The 20,274-nt window shown below is 40.3% G+C and overlaps 1 protein-coding gene across 8 annotated transcripts in view; it reads right to left on the reverse strand.

Annotated features, from left to right (window-relative positions):
* Nucleotides 1-20,274, reverse strand: part of AFF4 (AF4/FMR2 family member 4) — a 54,987-nt gene that overhangs the window by 11,543 nt on the left and 23,170 nt on the right. For all 8 annotated transcript variants that reach the window (XR_003540251.2, XM_027718481.2, XM_027718484.2 and 5 more), the window contains exons 5-20: nucleotides 20,186-20,272; nucleotides 14,994-15,030; nucleotides 13,466-13,514; nucleotides 12,397-12,417; nucleotides 11,794-11,848; nucleotides 10,760-10,797; nucleotides 10,238-10,400; nucleotides 8,849-9,763; nucleotides 6,555-6,643; nucleotides 4,816-5,053; nucleotides 3,582-3,679; nucleotides 2,263-2,326; nucleotides 1,978-2,114; nucleotides 1,498-1,569; nucleotides 725-818; nucleotides 75-118 (exon numbers count right to left, since the gene is read on the reverse strand). Coding sequence is in view for 7 of the 8 variants with exons in the window: in XM_027718481.2 (XP_027574282.1) it covers nucleotides 75-118; nucleotides 725-818; nucleotides 1,498-1,569; nucleotides 1,978-2,114; nucleotides 2,263-2,326; nucleotides 3,582-3,679; nucleotides 4,816-5,053; nucleotides 6,555-6,643; nucleotides 8,849-9,763; nucleotides 10,238-10,400; nucleotides 10,760-10,797; nucleotides 11,794-11,848; nucleotides 12,397-12,417; nucleotides 13,466-13,514; nucleotides 14,994-15,030; nucleotides 20,186-20,272 (2,201 nt within the window). In the remaining variant the exon portion in view is untranslated. The remainder of the gene's footprint in view (nucleotides 1-74; nucleotides 119-724; nucleotides 819-1,497; nucleotides 1,570-1,977; nucleotides 2,115-2,262; nucleotides 2,327-3,581; nucleotides 3,680-4,815; nucleotides 5,054-6,554; nucleotides 6,644-8,848; nucleotides 9,764-10,237; nucleotides 10,401-10,759; nucleotides 10,798-11,793; nucleotides 11,849-12,396; nucleotides 12,418-13,465; nucleotides 13,515-14,993; nucleotides 15,031-20,185; nucleotides 20,273-20,274) is intronic.

Here is a 20,274-nt window from a genome sequence, read left to right on the forward strand (position 1 = left end):
CACCTCAGGCACACAAGGAATACAGAAAATGTGCCAGAAGTTGAGAAATACAGGTAACAGCTTTTACTACTCACCTTCCCATACCAGGTGATGGTGCTTGAGAATTATTGTAGCAATTCTGTTTGGAGAAAAAGACATTTGTCACCTGATTTATGTTTATAATTTATCTAGTTACATTTTATCTGGTTATTTACTTGGTTATTTTTGACCAAATTGATTTTTGTAGTTTTTCTTTTAAGCAACATTCTCAATAATATCACAGTATTTATCAACTGAAATTTGGGAAAAGATCCTTTTTTCCTAATGACTTAAGACATGAATTAAGGGGTTATTTTAGCAACACAAAGAAGGATTGGAGTGGTCCTCTGCTCTAACCATTAGATACCACTGTCCCTTACGGGAACATTTTGGTTTTTTCAGCCTTTTAATAGAATGAAATCTGTTACTACTGGCATTGAACAATTAAAAGATCTCCCAAATTTATTAAAGAAGACAAAATTAACAGAGAGTTGACATGCCCAGACCAGCAGGGTTATGACATCCAAGCTGTCTCTGCCCAGCTTTAAACTACTCAACTTTTAATATACTTTCAAGGTTCAGTTCTAAATGGGTATATTCCAAGTTCACATGTAGAGGTCTGAAAATTGGATCTGGGAATTTTAAATGATGTAGAACTTTAATATCATTAGGTTTTAATATTCTAAGAAAATACACCTGCAATTACCTTCAGATGTTCAGTCAGAGTTTTTGAGTATTTCAATGCACTTTCCTTTTTCAGTTTGAAAAGCCTCAGGTACAGCAGAGCTTGGCACCGAAGGCTGACCACAGACAGGACAAAAAACAGTCAAGGTCAGGTTTAGCATAACTCAGTGGGTTTCAAAAATCTAACAGCTGTGCTCTTAAAGTTTTCTCTACCAACTCAACCAAGAAAATCCACAACCACCTTTAAATTCTCAAGGAAACTGAAACAGCTTCATAAGCCTCAAGCTGAAACTTTACCTTTCAGTGATTTTGCTGATATAATGAGCTTGGGAGACAATACAGTGATTTCCTAGACAAGGGTTTCCTCTATTTTTCTCTTTCATCAAGTGTCAGGACATTCTGAGCACTCTGCCACGGCCTCCCCTTTCCCTTCCCCCTGAATCAAGGGGTTCCTGTCCTCCATACCTGCTACAGACATTCCATTAAAACCTACAGGGCTACTGACAGTTCCTACAGCCAGTCCAAATGGTGACTTATCCCTGGAAGTGCACAGGATGGACCCCCATCCTCTCTGCTGTTACTCCTTAGTGTTTCAAAGACTTAATCTTCATGAACATCCCCTCTGCCCCCATTTACAGCAATCAGATACACAGCATAAATCTTTATGTACAGCCAAGTGAAAACCTCATGTATTTGGTTCAGAAACACCCCAGAGCTCAGTGGAACATAGCACCACATGCAGATAAAACATGTGAAATCCATCAGGGCACCGTATGAAGTGCAGAACACACGTACCAAAGCACTGCCAGCCTTTTGTCCGCAGCCGTCGCATCCGGTGCCAAGTAATTCTTCAGTTTCATAGTGTATCTGCAAACAAAGGCATCAAGTGAACCACAAAGTAAAAATTACAGTTTCACTTATCAATCACAAAACACTGACACGCTTATGAATTTCTGATTTCAACTGTCTTCACCATTTTAGGAACCTCTCTCAGACTCTAAACAAAACACTAAATGGGCAGTAACCGGAATTATTTTGCTTCTCGTGGGTTACTCGTTGTAGAGAGACTTCAAGAGCCTTAGCAGAAATCATCTCAACCTTCATGGAAACACTTCAAACCTCAGCAACTGGAACAAACTGGTCAGTGATCCAGTTTTAGCGGGGAATGACAACAGATCTCAAAAGCTGGTGGCCAAACCTCAGTCCATCTGACAGCTCTGATTCCCAGGCCCCTTCCCCACCCACTTGCCTTTGTATGTGCTTTGCAGTGCTTACTTGATTAATTCCACAGTTTCTGAATACATAGGGAACGGGGACTTGGATTCCTGAGCATTTTTCTCCAATGCATTCCCACACTCAATGAAGGACACGACAGCATCCAGGTAGTACACGGCCTTCTCAAACCTGTCCGACTGCGGAGAGGGGAGAGACACTTTTAGGGACGAAAAGCAGAGAGAAGTACAGGAAAGTTCCAGTACAGAAGGGCAGCAAAACGGCAAAGGCAGCAAACCGACCCCAGGATAACGTGCAAACACTGGGTAATGTTGGAGATTAACTTACCAAAGCATCTGCATTGTGTTTCAGCTTCTTTGCTTCTTGCAAATAATGATCAGCTGAGTAAGTCCTGTAAGAGAGGACATGGATTTAGGGACTCAGCCCCACCCATATTTCATGGCCTTTTATTACTGAAGCTTCTTGGTGTTGCCAAATTTCAGATTTTTTTCTGTTCCTAACATAGCAACACTATGATAAAACTGTTTACATAGTTTCAAATTAGTTCTCTAGTTTCAGGTAATTCAAAAAGTATTTCAAGCAAGTTGATTACCACACATGAATTAGTTCAATTTACCGCATTTGATAGCCAAGCAAACCAAACACTTGACCAACAACAAGGGCATGAGAAGGAAAAAACCCACAAAATTTGAGGGCAAATTAAACCAGCACCGTCAGGACTTACATTGCTAAGGGTGTGAAATATATTAAAATTATGACAGAATAAATCAAGATGCATTCAGGTGTTAATTGCCTTTGCTTTGCCACCTGGGACAATCAATGCTAAACGATTTCCTCAACTAGATGAGCACAAGGAGTCATAAAAGTGTAATGATTCATTTCAATGCATTAACATATTCCGTACAAGTTGATTAAAGTTTGCAATAAATTATCCCATCCATCCTATCTTACTTGTCAAAGAATTAAAGATATTTGAAATGAACATTTTTACCAGACCCCTTACAGGAAATTGATGTCATTACAAAGCAACAGTTAATATTAACAAGATCCTATAACTGTAAAATTGTTTCAATCAGTTCTAATCTGGTGAAATCCTGAAATGGCTCCGTTATAACCACAAGGTTAGAACATGTCACAATTACTGTTCCTTGCAGTAGGCTCTCCTTATGGCTTCCTATACTTCCATACAATTTCAGGTTTTAATTTTTTAATAAGTTTGATCTTATCTCAATTTCTTGGCTCTGTTTTATCTTGGGATAATCACAAAATCCCCAAACACTGTTTTGTCCTAAATGATTGTGTATCCTAACCATCACATGTGCTCAGCTTTTTTCTATTTCTAAAGAGCTTTTAACCAGAAAGCTACTATTATATTTGGTCCAAACATAATTTCATCTGTAGAATGAATTTAAAGAAGTGCTTTCAGAGTAAACCTTGTGCTGAGATCTGAGTTGGCACAAATGAAACCTAAAGTCTGCACAAGATGAAGAAGTATTTGTTTTATTTTCCTTTCAAGGTATTTTCTTTGACAAAGAGCTTTCATGTCAGATCTTTTGTGAAACAAAATGACAACTCTTCTCCATGAGGAGCTGGCTGTGCTTGAGATCTGCAGCCACAGAGAGGGAAAGGCAATTTTCTGTTCTTACCTATCATCAAAAACGAGCTTTGCTCTCCTTGACTTTGCACTTTCCGTAGCCTGAGCAGAGGCAGGAGGGCAGCTGGAGGAATTGTTCACAATCTTTTCCTGAAAGGGAAATCAATGCCAAAGAATACATTTAAAGAACAGTTAAATTTCCTCTGCCTTCAAGAGAAGCATTTGCTGGGTAAATTTCTCCCCTGACTTCACACATTCTATGCAACAAGGACAGTTTGCAGCTGCCTGAGCTGCCACTGAGCACAGGGAATAAATAATCAACTTCCAGGAGGCTCCCACCTAATGCTGGCACAGAGCAGACACCAGGCTGGGATGGAGCTCCTCACTCCAACCCTCTCCATCAGAGGGAAGGACGCAGCCAAGGCTTCCTAAACACACTTAGATCCAGGAAATTCCTCCCTCAATCTCCCATGTCACTGTTTCTAAATTTTGTTCTTCCACTCTAACAAAGAGACGATGAGGATTTTAATTTCTCATTTCTATAAACAACACACTCTGCTGAATGCATTTGCCTTGAAAAAAACCCCACAGGAGTAGGTACTACTCTGAGAAAGGTATGAGTAAGCACAGCTGAAGTATAAAATGACAAACATATCACAAATGTACAACTGGCTTTGGGACATTTATATTTTTAAATTCCATCACATCTAAACATCTTCTCAACCTAAATCTCTTAAAAACCATTTTCTGCACCATCTTCATAACCATGTTTTTTCCCCCCAGCCACAGAGAGCACTGTAAATTCCTGAGCTGGAGGTAAAATTATCTTTCTGAGCTCTTACAATGTCATAAAATGAGAGCTACAGCTTCCCACCCCAGCACTGAGCATGGACCAAGCTCCTGCTCTCCTGCAAAACCAGGACAAGTTCTATATCTGCTCTGAGGAGACAAGAGCAACTTCATTGTTCCATTTACCAGTGTGTAGACAGCTTTCTAGCGATATTTCTCATTAACCAATTAATACACAGGCAGCATCAGTCACCAGGAGATGACTAAGACTAAACTAATTTCATCAATTAACAGAAGAATTTGCAGGATAATCATTAGTATTCCACCTCTCCCCCAAAGTGTTTTCTAACTTATGGATTTCCAAGGCACCTAAGCACTATGACACAAAACAATGCATACCTAATATTAATTACATTTTAACTTGAACTAAAAACTGTTTAGATCAAACTGCAGAGCAAAGGAGGAGGTTTAAGGCATGCACAGAGTCAGCCCTTTACCTTGGCTTCCTTGGCACTACTGGAACCCTTCCCCTCTGTCTTCTTCTGCTTGGAAGAGGAGCTGCTTTTGCTGCCACTGCTGCTTTCCTTGCCTGGGTTGCTGCTGGATTTTAAGGATGATGACTGACTGACCGTCCTCTTCCGAGACCCGTGTTCCTGCTTGGAATCTTTCTGTAGGACTGGGGCAGCAGGAGATGGCAGTAAATCCTTCTCTTTAACAGCACTTGGCTTTGAAGACCTGCACAAAAGGAATAAATTCAGGGTTAGGGTTTCTTTCCTTAAAAAACCAAACCCAAAACCAACCCAACAAAAACAACCCAAGAAAACCCAACACACAAAACTTCGATTTTTAACTTTTAAACTGAAAAACCCTTGTCTTTTAAACAAGACTTGGCAAACCAGCTATGGAGAAAAGGAAAATAATTTTGGAGAATAAGTTTCTTCAAAGCCAGATTGAACTCGTTTTCACCATTTTATTTGTTCTGACCTGAAAACACAGGCAAAACTAGACAAGTTCTAACCATAAAACCACACCCCTACACCAGTTCTTAAAAAAAACACCCTAAACACTCACAATTTCAGCACTGCAAGCCAATGTCAGCGCCAGGCTGTCTGTGCAGACCAGCCAGCCAACAGCTCCAGGGAAAGATGCTCCAGATAAATCACTGGAACCCAGGGAATGGGAAAACTTCCTCAGTGCAGCCTTTCAGGACAGTCTTACTTTGGCTGCTGAGGGATGCTGTTGGCTATTCCTGGCTTCCCATAATTATTATTTCTACACATTATTCCTATAAAATCATAAAGTTTCATTTAATTAAGTGTCCTTCAGAGAACTGCACTGGCAATCAAGGAAATATCAGAAATAGTAGGTGAAAAAGCAAAATCAAGCTAGAAATGTATGCCTTCATTCCACATCTGCTTCCTAACAAACACTAAGACATTCAGGAGGGGCAAAGAAGAGTTGTAACATTTGATGTGCTGCAGCTTCTCACATATTTATAATCTGGCAATTACTCACTAGAAATATTATCCATGGCACAATTACACCAGTTTTCAATTGCCTGAACTGAAACAGCAGTTTTCAAAAGGCAGTGGAAAAAATTTACTCTTTTCTGTGAATTAACACTGATCAAGAAATAAATCAAATAAATCAACTGCAAAAAGCACGGGAAATTCAGAAATAACATATTAAACAGTGTTGCTGATTTGCTATTTCCGTATTACTTTGCTTTTGGGTCACTCTCTTTTCTTTAGCTAAAGTTCCAAGCTAAATTGATAGAGGCTAAATCCATGGATCCAAAGCTCAGTGCCATCAGCTTTCCAAGACAAAGTCAGTTGTGCAATTTACTCCCAGTTTACAAACTTGCTAAATGAAGAATTACCAGATTGGGTTAATTTAAAAGCACAGATTTTGCAAGATCAAAAAGCCAGCTGCAGAGCTGCTTTCTAAACCAAAACCAACTCCACTGTGTATTAGAGAAAACCAGGAAGCAATCACCTGACTTCTGTTAAGTAACACAATTGTCTTTGGCCAATGTTTTTGGGTAAGAAAATTGATTTCCATCAACTAGTATTAGAAACTCCGAAATAAATTTTTTTGAAGGTAAGAAATAATGAAATTTTACTAAATGATTAAGGAAACACTTGTGGTAGGGGAGTGGAGAAAAGGGTGCAGGCAGGCACCATCCTCTCCATGACAACCCTGAGCCTTCAGTGTTGGGAACAGCCAAGATACTCACTCCCTACTGCTGGAAGTCTTGTGTCCTGATGGAGCTTTTTCTTCCAGTTTCGTTTTCTTGCTTTCACTGGCTCTGTTTTCATCCTCATTCTGAGTAAAGCAAACAAGAAATACATCCAGGAAATATCCACTTTTACAGCTTCTCTGACAGTGGCAATATTTCACATTAAGAGACCCTATTTAGCAGGTGTTTCACAGTGTACAAAGTAAAATACACACAGACCACAAAACATGACCTACAGCATCTAATCCTTATCAAATATTTGACCAGACCCTGATATTGGAACAAAATGAAAAAACAAGTCTGGCTACTAAACTACAACCTGCATAAAAGCAGTAGCAGCCAAGTTGTTCATTTTAGCACAAATATATTATCATCGTGAAATACAAGAAAAATCTGCCAAAGGCTTTGGCAAAGATCAGGAGACAGATTTTATGTTGTAGGGTTTAAAGAGTGTCTTATGAATGCCAGGAAAGGGTAAAAATCTAATCAGTCTATTAAATTAAGCTCAGAGATGTTGAAGACTATATATTTACATAAATTTTAATCCTGAAGTCAAAGGATCTTGAAGATGAATTTCTCAAGTGTCTTCATGGAGCACTTGAGGGATCAATACAGTGAATAAATGGAAAATGAGGCCACAGAGGAAATCCCCTGGTAACACATCCCACATTCAGACCCAAAAGGTTTCTGTTTTGTGACACTGATGCTGCAACCCCGAGCCTTGTGACCAAGGAAACACAAGAGCAAACAATGAGTAGACCTGTGGTGCCAGTTGTGTTTGGAGCACTCAAACCTAAAACTGGAGGGATGGGGAAAAGGGGAGTTCTTTATTTGCCTCACACAGGATTCCATCCTCTCTGGTGGCACCAGGAAGCCTCACATTAATCAGAGGTTTCCCAAAAATGAAACAACAGACTCTTTTCTGGGATAAAACCTAAATTAATTGGTCTTACCAAAGCTTTCTGGTTTAGATGTGAGAGCACAGATCTTTAATGCTCTAACTCCAAATGTGTACTGAAAGGTGTAACTGATCAAAGAAAGAAAAGTCAGTGAATTCAGACCCATTGGAGCATGCAAGTGCATTCTCAGGAACATCAGGAATTATACAGCAACACTTGCAAAAAGTAATTATTCACTGTGCTGGTCAGTGTGATCCCCTTTTTACAAAAAACCCTCTTTTTCTGACTTCATTTCTTCAACTAGAGAAAATAGGAAACTTAGGAATAATAGAGGACAAACCTGTTTGCGGTTACATGTCAAGTCTCCCAGATGACATTAATTTCAGCAAGTGATCAAGTTTACTTTGGTTGCTTAGTGGGAAAACTGGTTTAAAACTGAAATTATCTATCCCCTCAAATGACTCTGAATGATTTCACAGAATCCTTGGATTGTAGATGTCAACAAAGTCTCACAACCACTGCCAAATCCCTGTCAAAATCAGAGCAAAATCCAGAGTAGCACAGGGATTTCTGAATCCCCGATCCAGGGTTTCACGGCCCTAAATTCACAGACACCAGATGTTTATAAAAACTGAAAGTGGATCACTCAGTCCATCTGACAGTCCCACGTTTGCTCTGTCCGTGTGTTGAGGTTTCTAAAAGCAGTTTAAAATTACACCATCAACTACTTCTGACATATTCCTCCCAAGAGTACTATTCCTCCACTGATTCCTCTCCATTTTACTGCCTCCAGCCACCCTTGCTTTTTACTTATAGTTGAAGACATTAAATGCTTTTTCTGAAAAAGATTGAATATTATTATGGAGAGATCCCCTGCTCCCAGTGAAGCAGCACCCCAAGATCATGTTTTCTGCTGCTGCCACGCCCAAGGTGCAGTCCTGCCTCATCCCTTATCCTAGCAGTAGCCAACTCCATAGTTCAGGGAGCTGATCGAGATGAAAACTGACTTTTTGGTTTTTTTTTTTCCCAGGTGGATTTTCCACTGGATCAGCTGCCTATGCTGGCCTGCAGGGCACGAGGAGCTGGTGCCAGGTCAAGGGGAAGCAGGAGAGGGTTGGATGCAGAGCTCAGAGGCACAGAATGTGCGTCACCTCCATGAGCTCTGGGTACAGGGCTAACAAACACTGCTACAGGGGTGTCCTTCCTCCAAAAGAAAATCCCAACAGTCTCTTCCATAAGAGCACAGGGATGATCCATGTGTTCTACACAAACAGGTAGCAAAGCCATTCCTAAATTGCTCAGTTGCTACACTGAGGTGTGATCTGGGTTCTGGGATACACACAATCCACTGTGGGCTGAGGTAACAGGCAAATCTCTCTACAAAATTATCACCTGTTTGTGTTTCCTTTTGCCTTTTGTAGAACTTTTGTCCGACGGCTGTTTCTGGGATTCCCTGGGGTGCTTCTCCGGGGCGCTTTTCTTCTCCACTTTGGGTGCATCATCCTTGTAAGGCTTCCCTGGTATTCGGGATAAGAGGCTCAGGTCAATCTTCACAATGAGTGGGTACCTTTCATCAGGATCACTGAGTGGTGAAAGAAGCTCTTTCTCTTCCATAGGAGAGAACATTCTTTGCCGAAAAAAGCTGTCATCCTCCTCCATGGAAGATTTAACAGGAGTCCTATTGCTCTCAGAGTATTTGGGTGTTTGTGATGAAGGAGGCAGACTCTCATTTTCATCTGAATCAGAGGATGAGGTATCTGTTTCGATGAATTCCCTGGATTTCTGGGCAGATTTGCTTGAAGCCTTGTATTTCTTTTTCTCTGTTGTAGGCCGAGGGGAAGACTTGGGCTCTTTCTTTATATTGGGTTTCCTGGAGCCTTTTGTGGCCGCCTTGTGCCTGTTTGAAGGGATATTTGTTGCCATATCTACTGGGGTTTCACTTTCTATTTTAAGACCTCCTCTAGGCTCTTCCACAGATGTCTTTTCTGCTTTCTTGGGCTGTTTTTTCCCCACAGTCCTCCTCTGTGCCGAGCTGTCACTCTGGGCAGGTGATTTCTGCCTGCCCCGACTGCTCTCCGAGCCCTTCTGGGTGGGTTTGGAATCTCGCCCTGGTGTAGAAGAAATGGAATCCTTGGATCCACCTTGGTCAGTGTACCCACTCCCTGTGCCCTGATCCCGTCCCTCTTTTTTGTAGCCTTGGGAGGATGGAATATTGCTGTCCACGGAAGAAGCTGGTGACACTTTATGGGAATTGACTTTGTTCAACCAGTTATCCAGTTGCCACTTGTTTGTCGGTGGTGGCTCTGGCTAAAAACAAATTAAAAAACAGAGTTAGAGAAGATATTTCATTTTTCATTGCATTTCTTCCATCTTTTCCATGGGATAGCTGTATGATGCTGCACACCAAAGCAAGAGGTGCACCCAAACACCTGAGATAAATAACAAATGAAATACCAGTATAAATAACAGTTCAACTTTCCCTTCATCTGGAGCAGCTGCTATCAACAGGCAGTATTTGATGTCACAGTTTTTTAAGGTACTGTTATTTAACTTCTGCTTTCCAACAGACAACTGGTGGTACAGACCACCTCAAATTTAAACACCAGGTGCCTGTTTATATAGAGAATTGTCATACCCAACTACAGGTCCTTCGGCAGAAGAACAGTCCAGCTTGAAAAAGAACCCACGTTGGTCTACTTATTTTTTCCAACAGTTTGAGAATTTATTAATCTTTCCTGTGTTAAAGCTGAGCATTAATGCCAAGCATGGGCCAAACCCTACCTCGGGGGATGCACTCTGGGATGGTTCATTGGCTTCACTGTCACTGGAACTGCTTTCACTCTCCGAGTCAGATCCTGAGCTGCTTTCAGAGCCACTGTGGCTGCTCGAGTCATCCCTGGAGTTATCTGCTCCTTCACTGTTATGCTGAGAAGGTTCAGAATTACTGAAAGAAAAATGGTGAAAAACAAGCATTATCCAAGCCCCAGATACATCCTAGAACTCCTTTCATTAGAAATTACAAAATATAACATTTTAATTAACATTTACTAGAAAATGCAACATAACTGAACACAGTTCATTGTGGAAACAACCAAACTTTGGTTTTTCCCTGCTTCCCAAAGTGGTCAGTGTAATTTGCAGGATAGACACTATTTAATCACTGATTAAATTCTAATCACCTTTTGCTTTAATACAAGACAAAGGACAAATATGAATTTTGGAAATGAGCTCAAGCCAAGACTGCTGACTAGGCTGAATATCTTTCCTCTCTTTCCTATGCTGCAATCCCCCAGGAATTCCTACCTTCCAGGTGTGCTCCTTGGCACTGTCTTATCGCAGTCCTGCAATTAAGAAAAACAGCATGAAGCTTCTAGAAGTTATTTTAGGCTTGTATATACAATTAAGTTGCAAGACATCAATTTAGAGCCTTTCATTTTTTTAATATAGCATCTTCATTCAGTATTTGCAGCAGCTTAAATTTATCTGCATTTTCCTTACACAGAAAGAAAAGCAAGAGTAATTTTCTCCAGGTTTTCACCACAAATCTCTATATTCTGACTACAGTTGTGATAATTCCCATTTCTACCACTAATTAATAACACGTTTCCATCTTTTTGAATCAGATGATTCAGCATTTCACAATGCTGAAATCCCAAAATGCCCAGGGTACTTGGAGTTCACTGACTAAATGCATTATCTCCAAGTTTTCCACATGAAGAAAATCAAGTACTAGAACTGGGAACATGAAGAAAAGAAACACCAGACGAGTGAAGTTACTGCTGGGCAGCACAGACATACAGGTATTTTTATTTCACATGCTAAGGGCCATTTCTGGTAGAAGCTGCATAAAGTTAATACCAAAAAGAGTAAAAAAGAGATTTTTTTTTATAAAAATAAAGGTGCTGCTGTACTCCCAGTGACATATAGAGCACCTCTTATCATCCCAAACAGAGTCCCAAGGTACCAATGCACAGAGATGTTCACAACATGAACTCTTTAGCTGGAATGGCAGAACATGAGGGTTCCATCTTAAATAATGAGCCATTATTTATGTTTTAAAGTACACTATTGCCATTTGGTGTTCAGAGAAAGCCACGTGAAATCAGTAAACAAGAATTTCTAGATAAAAGCATAATGTTTTCACAAAACAATTTTCCCCCAAGATTACATTTAGGAATACCTGAGGTTTGCCTAAAAACATTCCACTAGATTTTAGTTTCTTAATCCCAAATCTCCTGTTAAGCTGCCCAGTTTGCTGCTGGGACACTGATCCTGCTGCAGGACTGAACCATGAATGAATTCAGTGTTTTTCTGGAACTCTGATTTAAGGAACATACCTGCTCTCCATCGCTGTCTTCGCTACTGCTGAGTTTTAAGTCATCTTTCAACATACTAAGTAAAAGGGAGAAAGTGAGACAAGTTTTTCCAGGTACTTTAATTACTTTCAAAGCATTCTTCTAGATTTCAACATGCCACTGTTTATCCTACAGAGAGGCTGCGTGGGTGAAAGCCACCAGATACTATTCAAACATTTCATGTTTAAGAATGGTGAGCTGAGTCATTCTTTAGAGAAGAATAAGGATTCAGGTACTTTGACTCCTTAGTCCATTCTGCTAAATTTAGAAAGGAAATTTGACACAATTTACTGATGTGGGAGGAGGTAACTTGTATATGTTCAACTTCTTACACACAATGGCCAAGAACAGTGTTTTAAATGGAATAAAGAAAGCCAAGACCAGTGGCTGCTTCCTGTCTTGTGGCAACAGTGCAACTGTCCTAAGCCATAATTAATTATTATTATTCAAAGCAATAATTACTTATGGTAGTCATACATACATTATTTCACAAGACTGAAAATACATGAGCACACTGAAAACATATTAACAGGGTTTTTATGATTAGGGAGAAATATATTTGATTATAAAAATAAAACATCTTACTCTGTCTGGTTTGATTCGCATCTGCAGAAAGAAAATGAGAAAAGATTAAAAAGTCTGACACTTCTGAGTTTCACAGTAGAGCTGTTCCTACTGGTGATCTGGAAAGGAACACCCGCCTCTAGGATCGTGTTCCTGAAATATTTGTCACTGCTATCCTTTTCCAATAGATGCAGTTATCTCCTTTTTAGAGGCTTTTTTTACCAGATCATAATCACTTTTTTTAAAAAAAAAAATCATTTAAAGCTGAATTGTCACAGTAAACATCATCTAAACTTTCTTCCCATGCATCCCAGCTCAGCATGTGTCCAATCTTGCCTCTTGTTCTCAGATGTCCTCATGTTTCCCATCTTTGGAAACAGCCAAGTTCCTCTCAGCATCTTCTTAAACTGCATGTTTTGGGGAAACTTACTGTAAATCTACATTAATTGAGGGGGGTTTCTTTTTGTTCTATTTCTTTTCCATAGATGCTTTTTAATCTTGCCAATTCAGTGGCAGAAGAACCAGACTTAATTCTGTGACTGCATCCCAACAAATGGTAACTGAGAGTAAGTTTTCAGATTCTACTTTCATTAACATACAATCAGCCAGTAAATATTTATTTTTATGGGCATATGTGTTTGGAAACAATCTTTTAACTGCATATAATTGATTTTTAGGTATGAGAAAGGTGGACTACAGCCATCTAAAATATTCCAGTTGCTTTTAAATTTTTCTGTGTTGCTGTGTCCGTGTCCATAACTAATGGAAACATTCGTCAGTGAATTAACAGACTGAGCAGAACAAACCTCACAAGATCCCAGACACAGTTTTCTGTCTCCTCCAATCCAAAACCTTTCCTTATCCTGCATTTGTGACACCTACAAGCTGGTTCCAGCTGACAGCTCTGCAAGGCACATGTTTGGTAAGTCCTGTCCTGCCCACTCTCACATGCTGATCCCCTTCTCCTGCCAGCCAAGGAGAGGATGCTGAAGTGTCTGTGCAAGAACTGACACATTCTACTAACAGCTATTTTCCAAATCTCTTAAAATATGACTGTTGTTTGTGAAATGTTTTCTCAACAGCTACTTACGATTTGGATTGATGACCATTGGATGTTTTGGACGAAGGATTGTATCGTTCTAGAGGAAGAGAAAAAGAAATGCACAGTTGAAAACTCTGGCAGCAAAAGAAGCCACTCCAAAGCTGTCACAAGGATACAGTCATGGATAAACCATGAACAGCAGAGGGGACAGGAAGGAGCAGTAACCAGGTGACACGAGGTACAACCTCCCACAGACTGAAGGAGGGAGGGAACGCCAAGGCAAAGTACTAAATACAGCCAATAAATTAATCTAGAAAATCATTTAAATCATTGTTGTCTAAATGAATACACAGTTTGTTACTAATGTTGTGAAATCTGTTTTGCTTCTACTAAGATTAAACTATTGCTTTCTACATGGAGGATATGGGATATAATCTGTCTGTTGAGTTCTGACTGTTTCAGCATCCCCACACAACTTTTGAGTGGATGAGCAACCTCCACATCCCAAAATCTTTCTGAAACACCAATTCTGACAACAGGAATACACACTGATATCATCTGCTTTTCAGTTTGTTTTTTTTTCCCCTTCCCTTTTCTTTAATCCTGGTAAATAACTGAGTGTAGCTCAACAGAAACAAGAACTGAGACTGTTAAAGCTCTCCAGAAAATCCAAACTGGAGTTGAAAACTGGCTCTGTGTTTTAATTAACCTTCCTCTTCCTTTACACACCTAAAGATCAGCTGCTCCTATAACGTGAGCCTATGGTTTAGCATTATGGAATTAAGCTTTAATTTGTTTCCTTAAATCCCCACTGTATCAGGTGTTCACATTAAGCTGCTTGTGAATATCTAAGAATAAACCATTCTTCTTTTACTATTTAAGCTGTTTAATCACTTCAAGAAGGAGTGGAAAGACTTTTGGAAGGTAACAGTACAAATGGATTTCAATTTTAGCTGGTATGTTACCTGCGTTAAGTGTTACTTTCAGCAATATTCAAAATAATTACACAGTTAAAAGAAATAAAACTGCTTTTGTCTAAAATCCAAAAATGCATTCTGGGACAAGAAGTTCAAGGATATTACTAAGCATATTATATGAGTTCTTGACCAGTTCTCTCTCCTGATTTTAAAATGTCGAAGTGAAAACCAAGAGTGAAACTGCAACATTCTTTTTCTACTGAATATAAGCAAAAGCACTATTTCAGTTTCCAATATGTCCCCAAGCAGGGAGTTGGGTTTTGTAAAAGTGTTTTGGTTTAGTACTCAGCTATTTTCAATTCAATCAACCATGGAAGCATTTTTTCAAGAATTAGAAAATGTGATCAATTAAAAATAGTTATTTTTTCCTAGAACACAACACCCTTGCAACTCAGTGATAACTTTCGATATCTGAACAAAGAAACACAAAAGGAAATCAAGCAATTGTTTTATAGCTTAAAACTTGAGAAAGTAGACTCCATCTTATGACCAGTCTGGAAAATCTCATTCCCTAAAAACCATGACATCTTCAGAGATGCTGAGAATCAGGGATGTCAACAAAAGCATTAAACATATTCCAAGAAGTTTAATATACTCACTCTGTTCTCCAGTGCCAAAACTGGACTGTTGAGATTCCTGAGGGAAGAAAAGATCACAAATGTTGGGGGTTTTCCACTGGGAATTTTAACATACTAAAAAACAGGCTGTAAGGAGGATATTCTTTCTACTTCAAGGATGGCGTCTAACCTCTGAAAAATGGGAAAAAACTATCAACAACCAGAAAGAGGGATTCATTATCCAGGCCCCAGAGCAGCCCAGGTGAAGAGCTTCTCACTTCTCTTCCTCAGTCCAGCTCACCCACGTCCTTGCTGGGCAGTTGCACTGCATCATAGCTGGAACTCCAAAATCCCTCTGTAACTTCCATAAATCCCAGCTCCCTGTATGTTTAGCATGGAGAGGAACCATTCAGAATGTTTGTTTATCCTCCTTATACACAAACTTTGCTGCTTGTTTGAAGTATTTTCCTTCAAACCCTTTTCTCCTCATTTTCCTTTTCCAGGCACACACAGCACCCTGAGGGACAAGCAATGAGGACACGAAAAACCTCTCAACAAAAAAATTTATCTCAGCCACAAAGGACCCTAAGGGACAATCTGAGATTTAAATCGAGACCAGCTCTGCACACTCTGCCCAGAATACTCCATGTGGGTCCCTGGTAAATCCAGCCAGGCCTGGGTAGCCAACACAGCGTCCCCAGAATAGCCAAATCTCCATGAAATCACACAATTCCCTTGTGCAAAAGCCAATACACAATGATACCATAGATTTACAGAAAGGTTTGGGTTGGAAGGGACCTTAAAGCTCATCTTGTTCTGCTCCTCTGCCATGGGCAGGGACACCTTCCACTATCCCAGGTTGCTCCAAGACCCATCCAACTTGGCCTTGGACACTTCCAGGGATCCAGGAGCAGCCACAGCTTCTCTGGGCAACCTGTGCCAGGGCCTCATCACCCTCACAGCCAAGAATTTCTTCCTAATATCAGATAAAACTAGCTGTGAGAGATGAAGCCTTGCAAATTTTAGCACTCTTATCATCTTCAGTATTCCCATTCCACAGAAACCTCAGTTCTGACTCCCAAGACACAGCAGATTATAAACTTTTTTGAAACCTTAAAATACTGCTTTAACAAACAAATACACAGAGGCTACTGAGCTACTGAAACCCACTTCCGGGCTGGAGTATCTTTTTAAAATAGGACCTTCCTGACCTCATTTTAAAATGAGGACAACTGCCAGTCCCAGAAATACAAATTGAGTCAAATATTTCCAATTTTTTAGCTACATACATACGTTTTACCTAAATGGTCTGGCAGTATCCTACCAAAATTACAATAAAATGAATTCCACTTTTTCTGGTACAGCTGTGAACCAGTTTTGCCACACAGCCAAGTCGGTGACAGGCAATTTATAAAATGGAGGTTTTTAAACACACAAAAGCTTTACACAGCAAAGCAGACTTAAAATGTTTCAATTTCCCTTAACTTTGTATTTCTCAAGTGGAGCAGTTGCAATAATGCACTGAACAAGTATTTTGTGCATGGGGAACTTGATGGGGAACCTGATAAGGAACTCTCCTTGGAAGGTGTTTCTGATCTTTACTAACTGAAAGAAAGGAAGGGACAATAAAATAAAATTAACCTCTGTTTAAAGTGCAAAGCAAAGATGGAGAGAAGTCTTGTGACTTCAACAGAAAGCAACAGTCACATTTCCTTCAAAATAAAACCTGTTTTTTTATCTTTTACACAGGTAGGAGGAGGGCAGGTGTGATTCCCTGAATCTCTTTTGCCACTGGCAGCTCAGACCCCAACAGACTAAGTCAAAAAAGAAGTAACGACCACACAGTAATCAAACACCACACCTCCAGAGGCACTGCACTGAAGGGAGCATGGGATGGGGAACTGGCACCCCTTTACCAGCACATGGATGAGGAATTTGCAGAACACACCTGCCTAATTCCTCGCTTTAGTCAGCTTCCTACTTGGAAGGCAAAGCACAGGCTCTCAGCTAAGTGCACTTTAATGAGGTGTTATGGCTAAATGTGCAACTTTTTCCAACCCTCTTGCCATCTATTGAATACATATTTCTTTAAGAAACTCAGAGATCAAAAAAAAAAAAAAACAGCTCTACTTTCAACTCCAAAGATATTTACAGCAGCAGCTTTTAAAGGTCTGCTTCAGAAAGAAATTCAAAACAACTGAAAGGAAGGAAACCCTTTTAACCAAAATATAATAGACTGCTACGGTTACACAGGGAAGACACTTAAGCAGGAAACAAAAAGTATGACAAAAAAACGTGGAGAGAGGAACTCTCCAGCTGGACGGGACAGCATTGGGGGCCGGATTCCCCCCTCACAGACCTGGCTGTGGTGAACGGGACCCATTTCCATTTAATAGCTGAAATCTCAGGTCAGATCTCATTTTCATTTCTCAAAAGGAAGTTTCTGTATTGCTGCAGATCAAGGGATCCAACTGCTGGCCTCGGTCACGCTGGCACAGGGCAGGAATGGAGGAACCTGGAGGCAGAATCCACCTCTCCATGGCCTTCAGACCCCAGCGCAGGTACACACAGTGCCAAGCCTCCCATGGTGCTGGGAAACAAAAACCTTCCCCTCCCCAGCAAACAGCTGGAGTTTTTTAATATATTTTATAAACATGCCAGTATTTTTGGCATTTTTGACTGTGAGCCCATGGATAAAATTACAGAGTGTTAGGTCACGGGATAACATTTTTTATCAAGTCTCAGGAATCTACATATTTTTCATAGCATCCATAAAACTTTCCCTGACCTATTTTCATGGAGTTTTATCTTCTGATTCAAAGACTTCCTGGTAACTGTTAGATATATTTATAGTAATCAGAGAGGCCCCAGTCAGGAGTTTGGGTTCCTTCAAGCTACTCACTCTCTACACACGAGGAAAGCAATCCCATCCCAACAGTTTGACAAATAAAATCAAGTGGTCCACCAAAGGGAGCTTAATTCTGTGTGAACAGGAAAAACATACCAACTTTTGCACACAGGAGAAATGCTGTGAAACACTTCAGTATATGACTTGTAATAAATGGAGCACAGTATTAAAGAGGAGGAGCTTTCCTGCAACAGAACTGCTTGATTAAAGTAAATCACTGTTTTGTTTTGTTTGGTGAATTCTGCTCTGGGCCCAGACTGCACAAGCCTATGGCTCACTAACTCACTGGAATTCTGCATAGCTGCTGCTGCCAAGAATGACAGAGAGGAGAAGGCAGAGGAAATTATAGGCTTTGGATGCAGAGAGAGAATTTGACAGAGTTCCACGGCTAAGATGTGCAGCCACAAAATAAAAAAGCTGGCAAAAAGTCAAGAGAGTCAGAGCAGCCATAAATGGAATTTTTTGCAAACTGGGTGAAGAAACACAATCCTGGCTGAGAGGTTCAGAAAGCCCCACAAGCCACCTTTTTTGTTCAAACGTTAACACAACTGTGCAGTCCTAGGTAGTTTCTCTCTGTGTCACAGACGTGGATTTCTGCACACTTCTCCCCAGATTGAGTCAAATGCCAGGGATACACAGAAACAAGCAGCATTCAAAGTATTCAAGTATTCAAAGTAGTGGAATAAGGACCTTTGTTGATGAGAAAAAGTGTGGGATTTCTTTCTCTATAATAAAAGGTACGAATTATTTCCAGGCTGACAGTTTTATATAACACAGCAAATAAACCCTGACTAAGAGTAGTATATGCAAGATTAATATTGATCTAATGCTAAGAAAATAGACGACAGGATTTACTTTCTAGATATGCCTTCCAAAGTAAAGCTGAGAACTGAATGGCATGTTCTGAATTTTCTGATCACTGGAGAGAAACAAAATGCAGTGAAACAGGAACATGCCACACAGAGGGTGGAGACAGCAGGACTGCCCGTGGCTCTGAGATATCCAGCCAGGATGAGAAGCTCAACTCATACCAGTCTGGGGTAGTTTTGTGGATATGCACTTCCAGCATGGACCTGGAACCTTTGGCTGAAGGAAGGCGATGTCAAATCATTCACATAAGATGACAGGTTTAGACATATCACATCAGAGACCTCAGTGAGAAAGTTTTCTTAAAATTATTCTCTCAACTGTTCTGGTTTGGGGAGCAATTTGGATCAAACAGGAAATTAAGAGCAGCAAATGATGCTCTAAAACAGCAGTAGGTCAAATAAAACATAGTCTTAATCATTACAAAGGTAACTTTTAAAAGATAGTCTGATTTCTATAGTCTGAAGCTATGCCAAGTTAGGGGTGGGGCACCCCAATTCCTCCCAGACATATGTTGAGTCTGGAGAAAAATCCTATTGTTGAGTTGAATCTTTTACTGGTAATCAGCAGATACAGGAAACAAACCATGAATTCCTGGATGAGCCAGGAATCTCCAAGCTGGGTTTTACCCACAGCTATCTCCCCTGCCTACCCATGGGCTCCCAGGGTCCTGCAAACTGCAGAGCTGCTCTTCAAGGCAAACAATTCCCAGTGCCAGTGTGCCCCAAAACCCTGCAGCTGGGGCTGCCAGACCTGGCCCCAGGGAAGGAGAGAGATCTCCTTCCTCAGAGGTGTCAGCTCCAGCAGGTCTCCTGGAAATGTGCCCAGAGCTGTCAACAGCAGCAAAGAGGTGGTTTTCTCTTTAGAATTAACAGCTTAAACCCTTCATAGTTATTAAGCACACAAGAGGTTGGGAAAAGGACCTTTTGAAACAAGTGATCTGAACATTTCTGATTTTTAAAAGGTTTTAATTTTTTGTAATTGAAAATGTAAAAATCTCTTAGAAATAGACTTCAAAATAAGGAGGAAATTTCAGTTTAAGCAGAGAAACACATTTAAATTTCTCAGCATTTACCAGCCAGACTCTGATCCTTTGCTACATGGAGGGAAACTCACTTGGTTCTACATAAGTGGTGCAAACCATTTTCCTAATAGGGAAAAGGTTCAAAGGCATTTTCAAGCTTCAAAAGTATCCTGAAGGTTTGAATTTATGAAACAAAAGTTAAAAAAGAAAGTTTGACTATAGACGACCTTGCAGACTTCTGTCTGTGCAAAACAGAGGAAAACTTTGGACATTCCTCATAAGGCCACTGCTGACAAGTGGTTTTGAAGCAAAATAAAGAGACATAAAGCACTGAAATAAACCCAGATTACACAGAATTGAATGTAAGAGTTCCAAAATCCTGATCTTTAACAGGAGTTACTTTTACAACATTCAGTATTTGAATACAGCACTGACCTTTGTTGGAAAGGGGAATTTGGAGGGTTCAGTTTTGCATGGTGTATGGATTGCAGTCAGCGGAGGGGGCCAGGAGTGGGTCATCTCCT

The sequence above is a fragment of the Pipra filicauda genome, unplaced genomic scaffold (genome assembly GCF_003945595.2).
Source record: "Pipra filicauda isolate LSUMZ 115617 unplaced genomic scaffold, ASM394559v2 scaffold3_size10097308_pilon, whole genome shotgun sequence".
Taxonomy (NCBI): Eukaryota; Metazoa; Chordata; class Aves; order Passeriformes; family Pipridae; genus Pipra; species Pipra filicauda.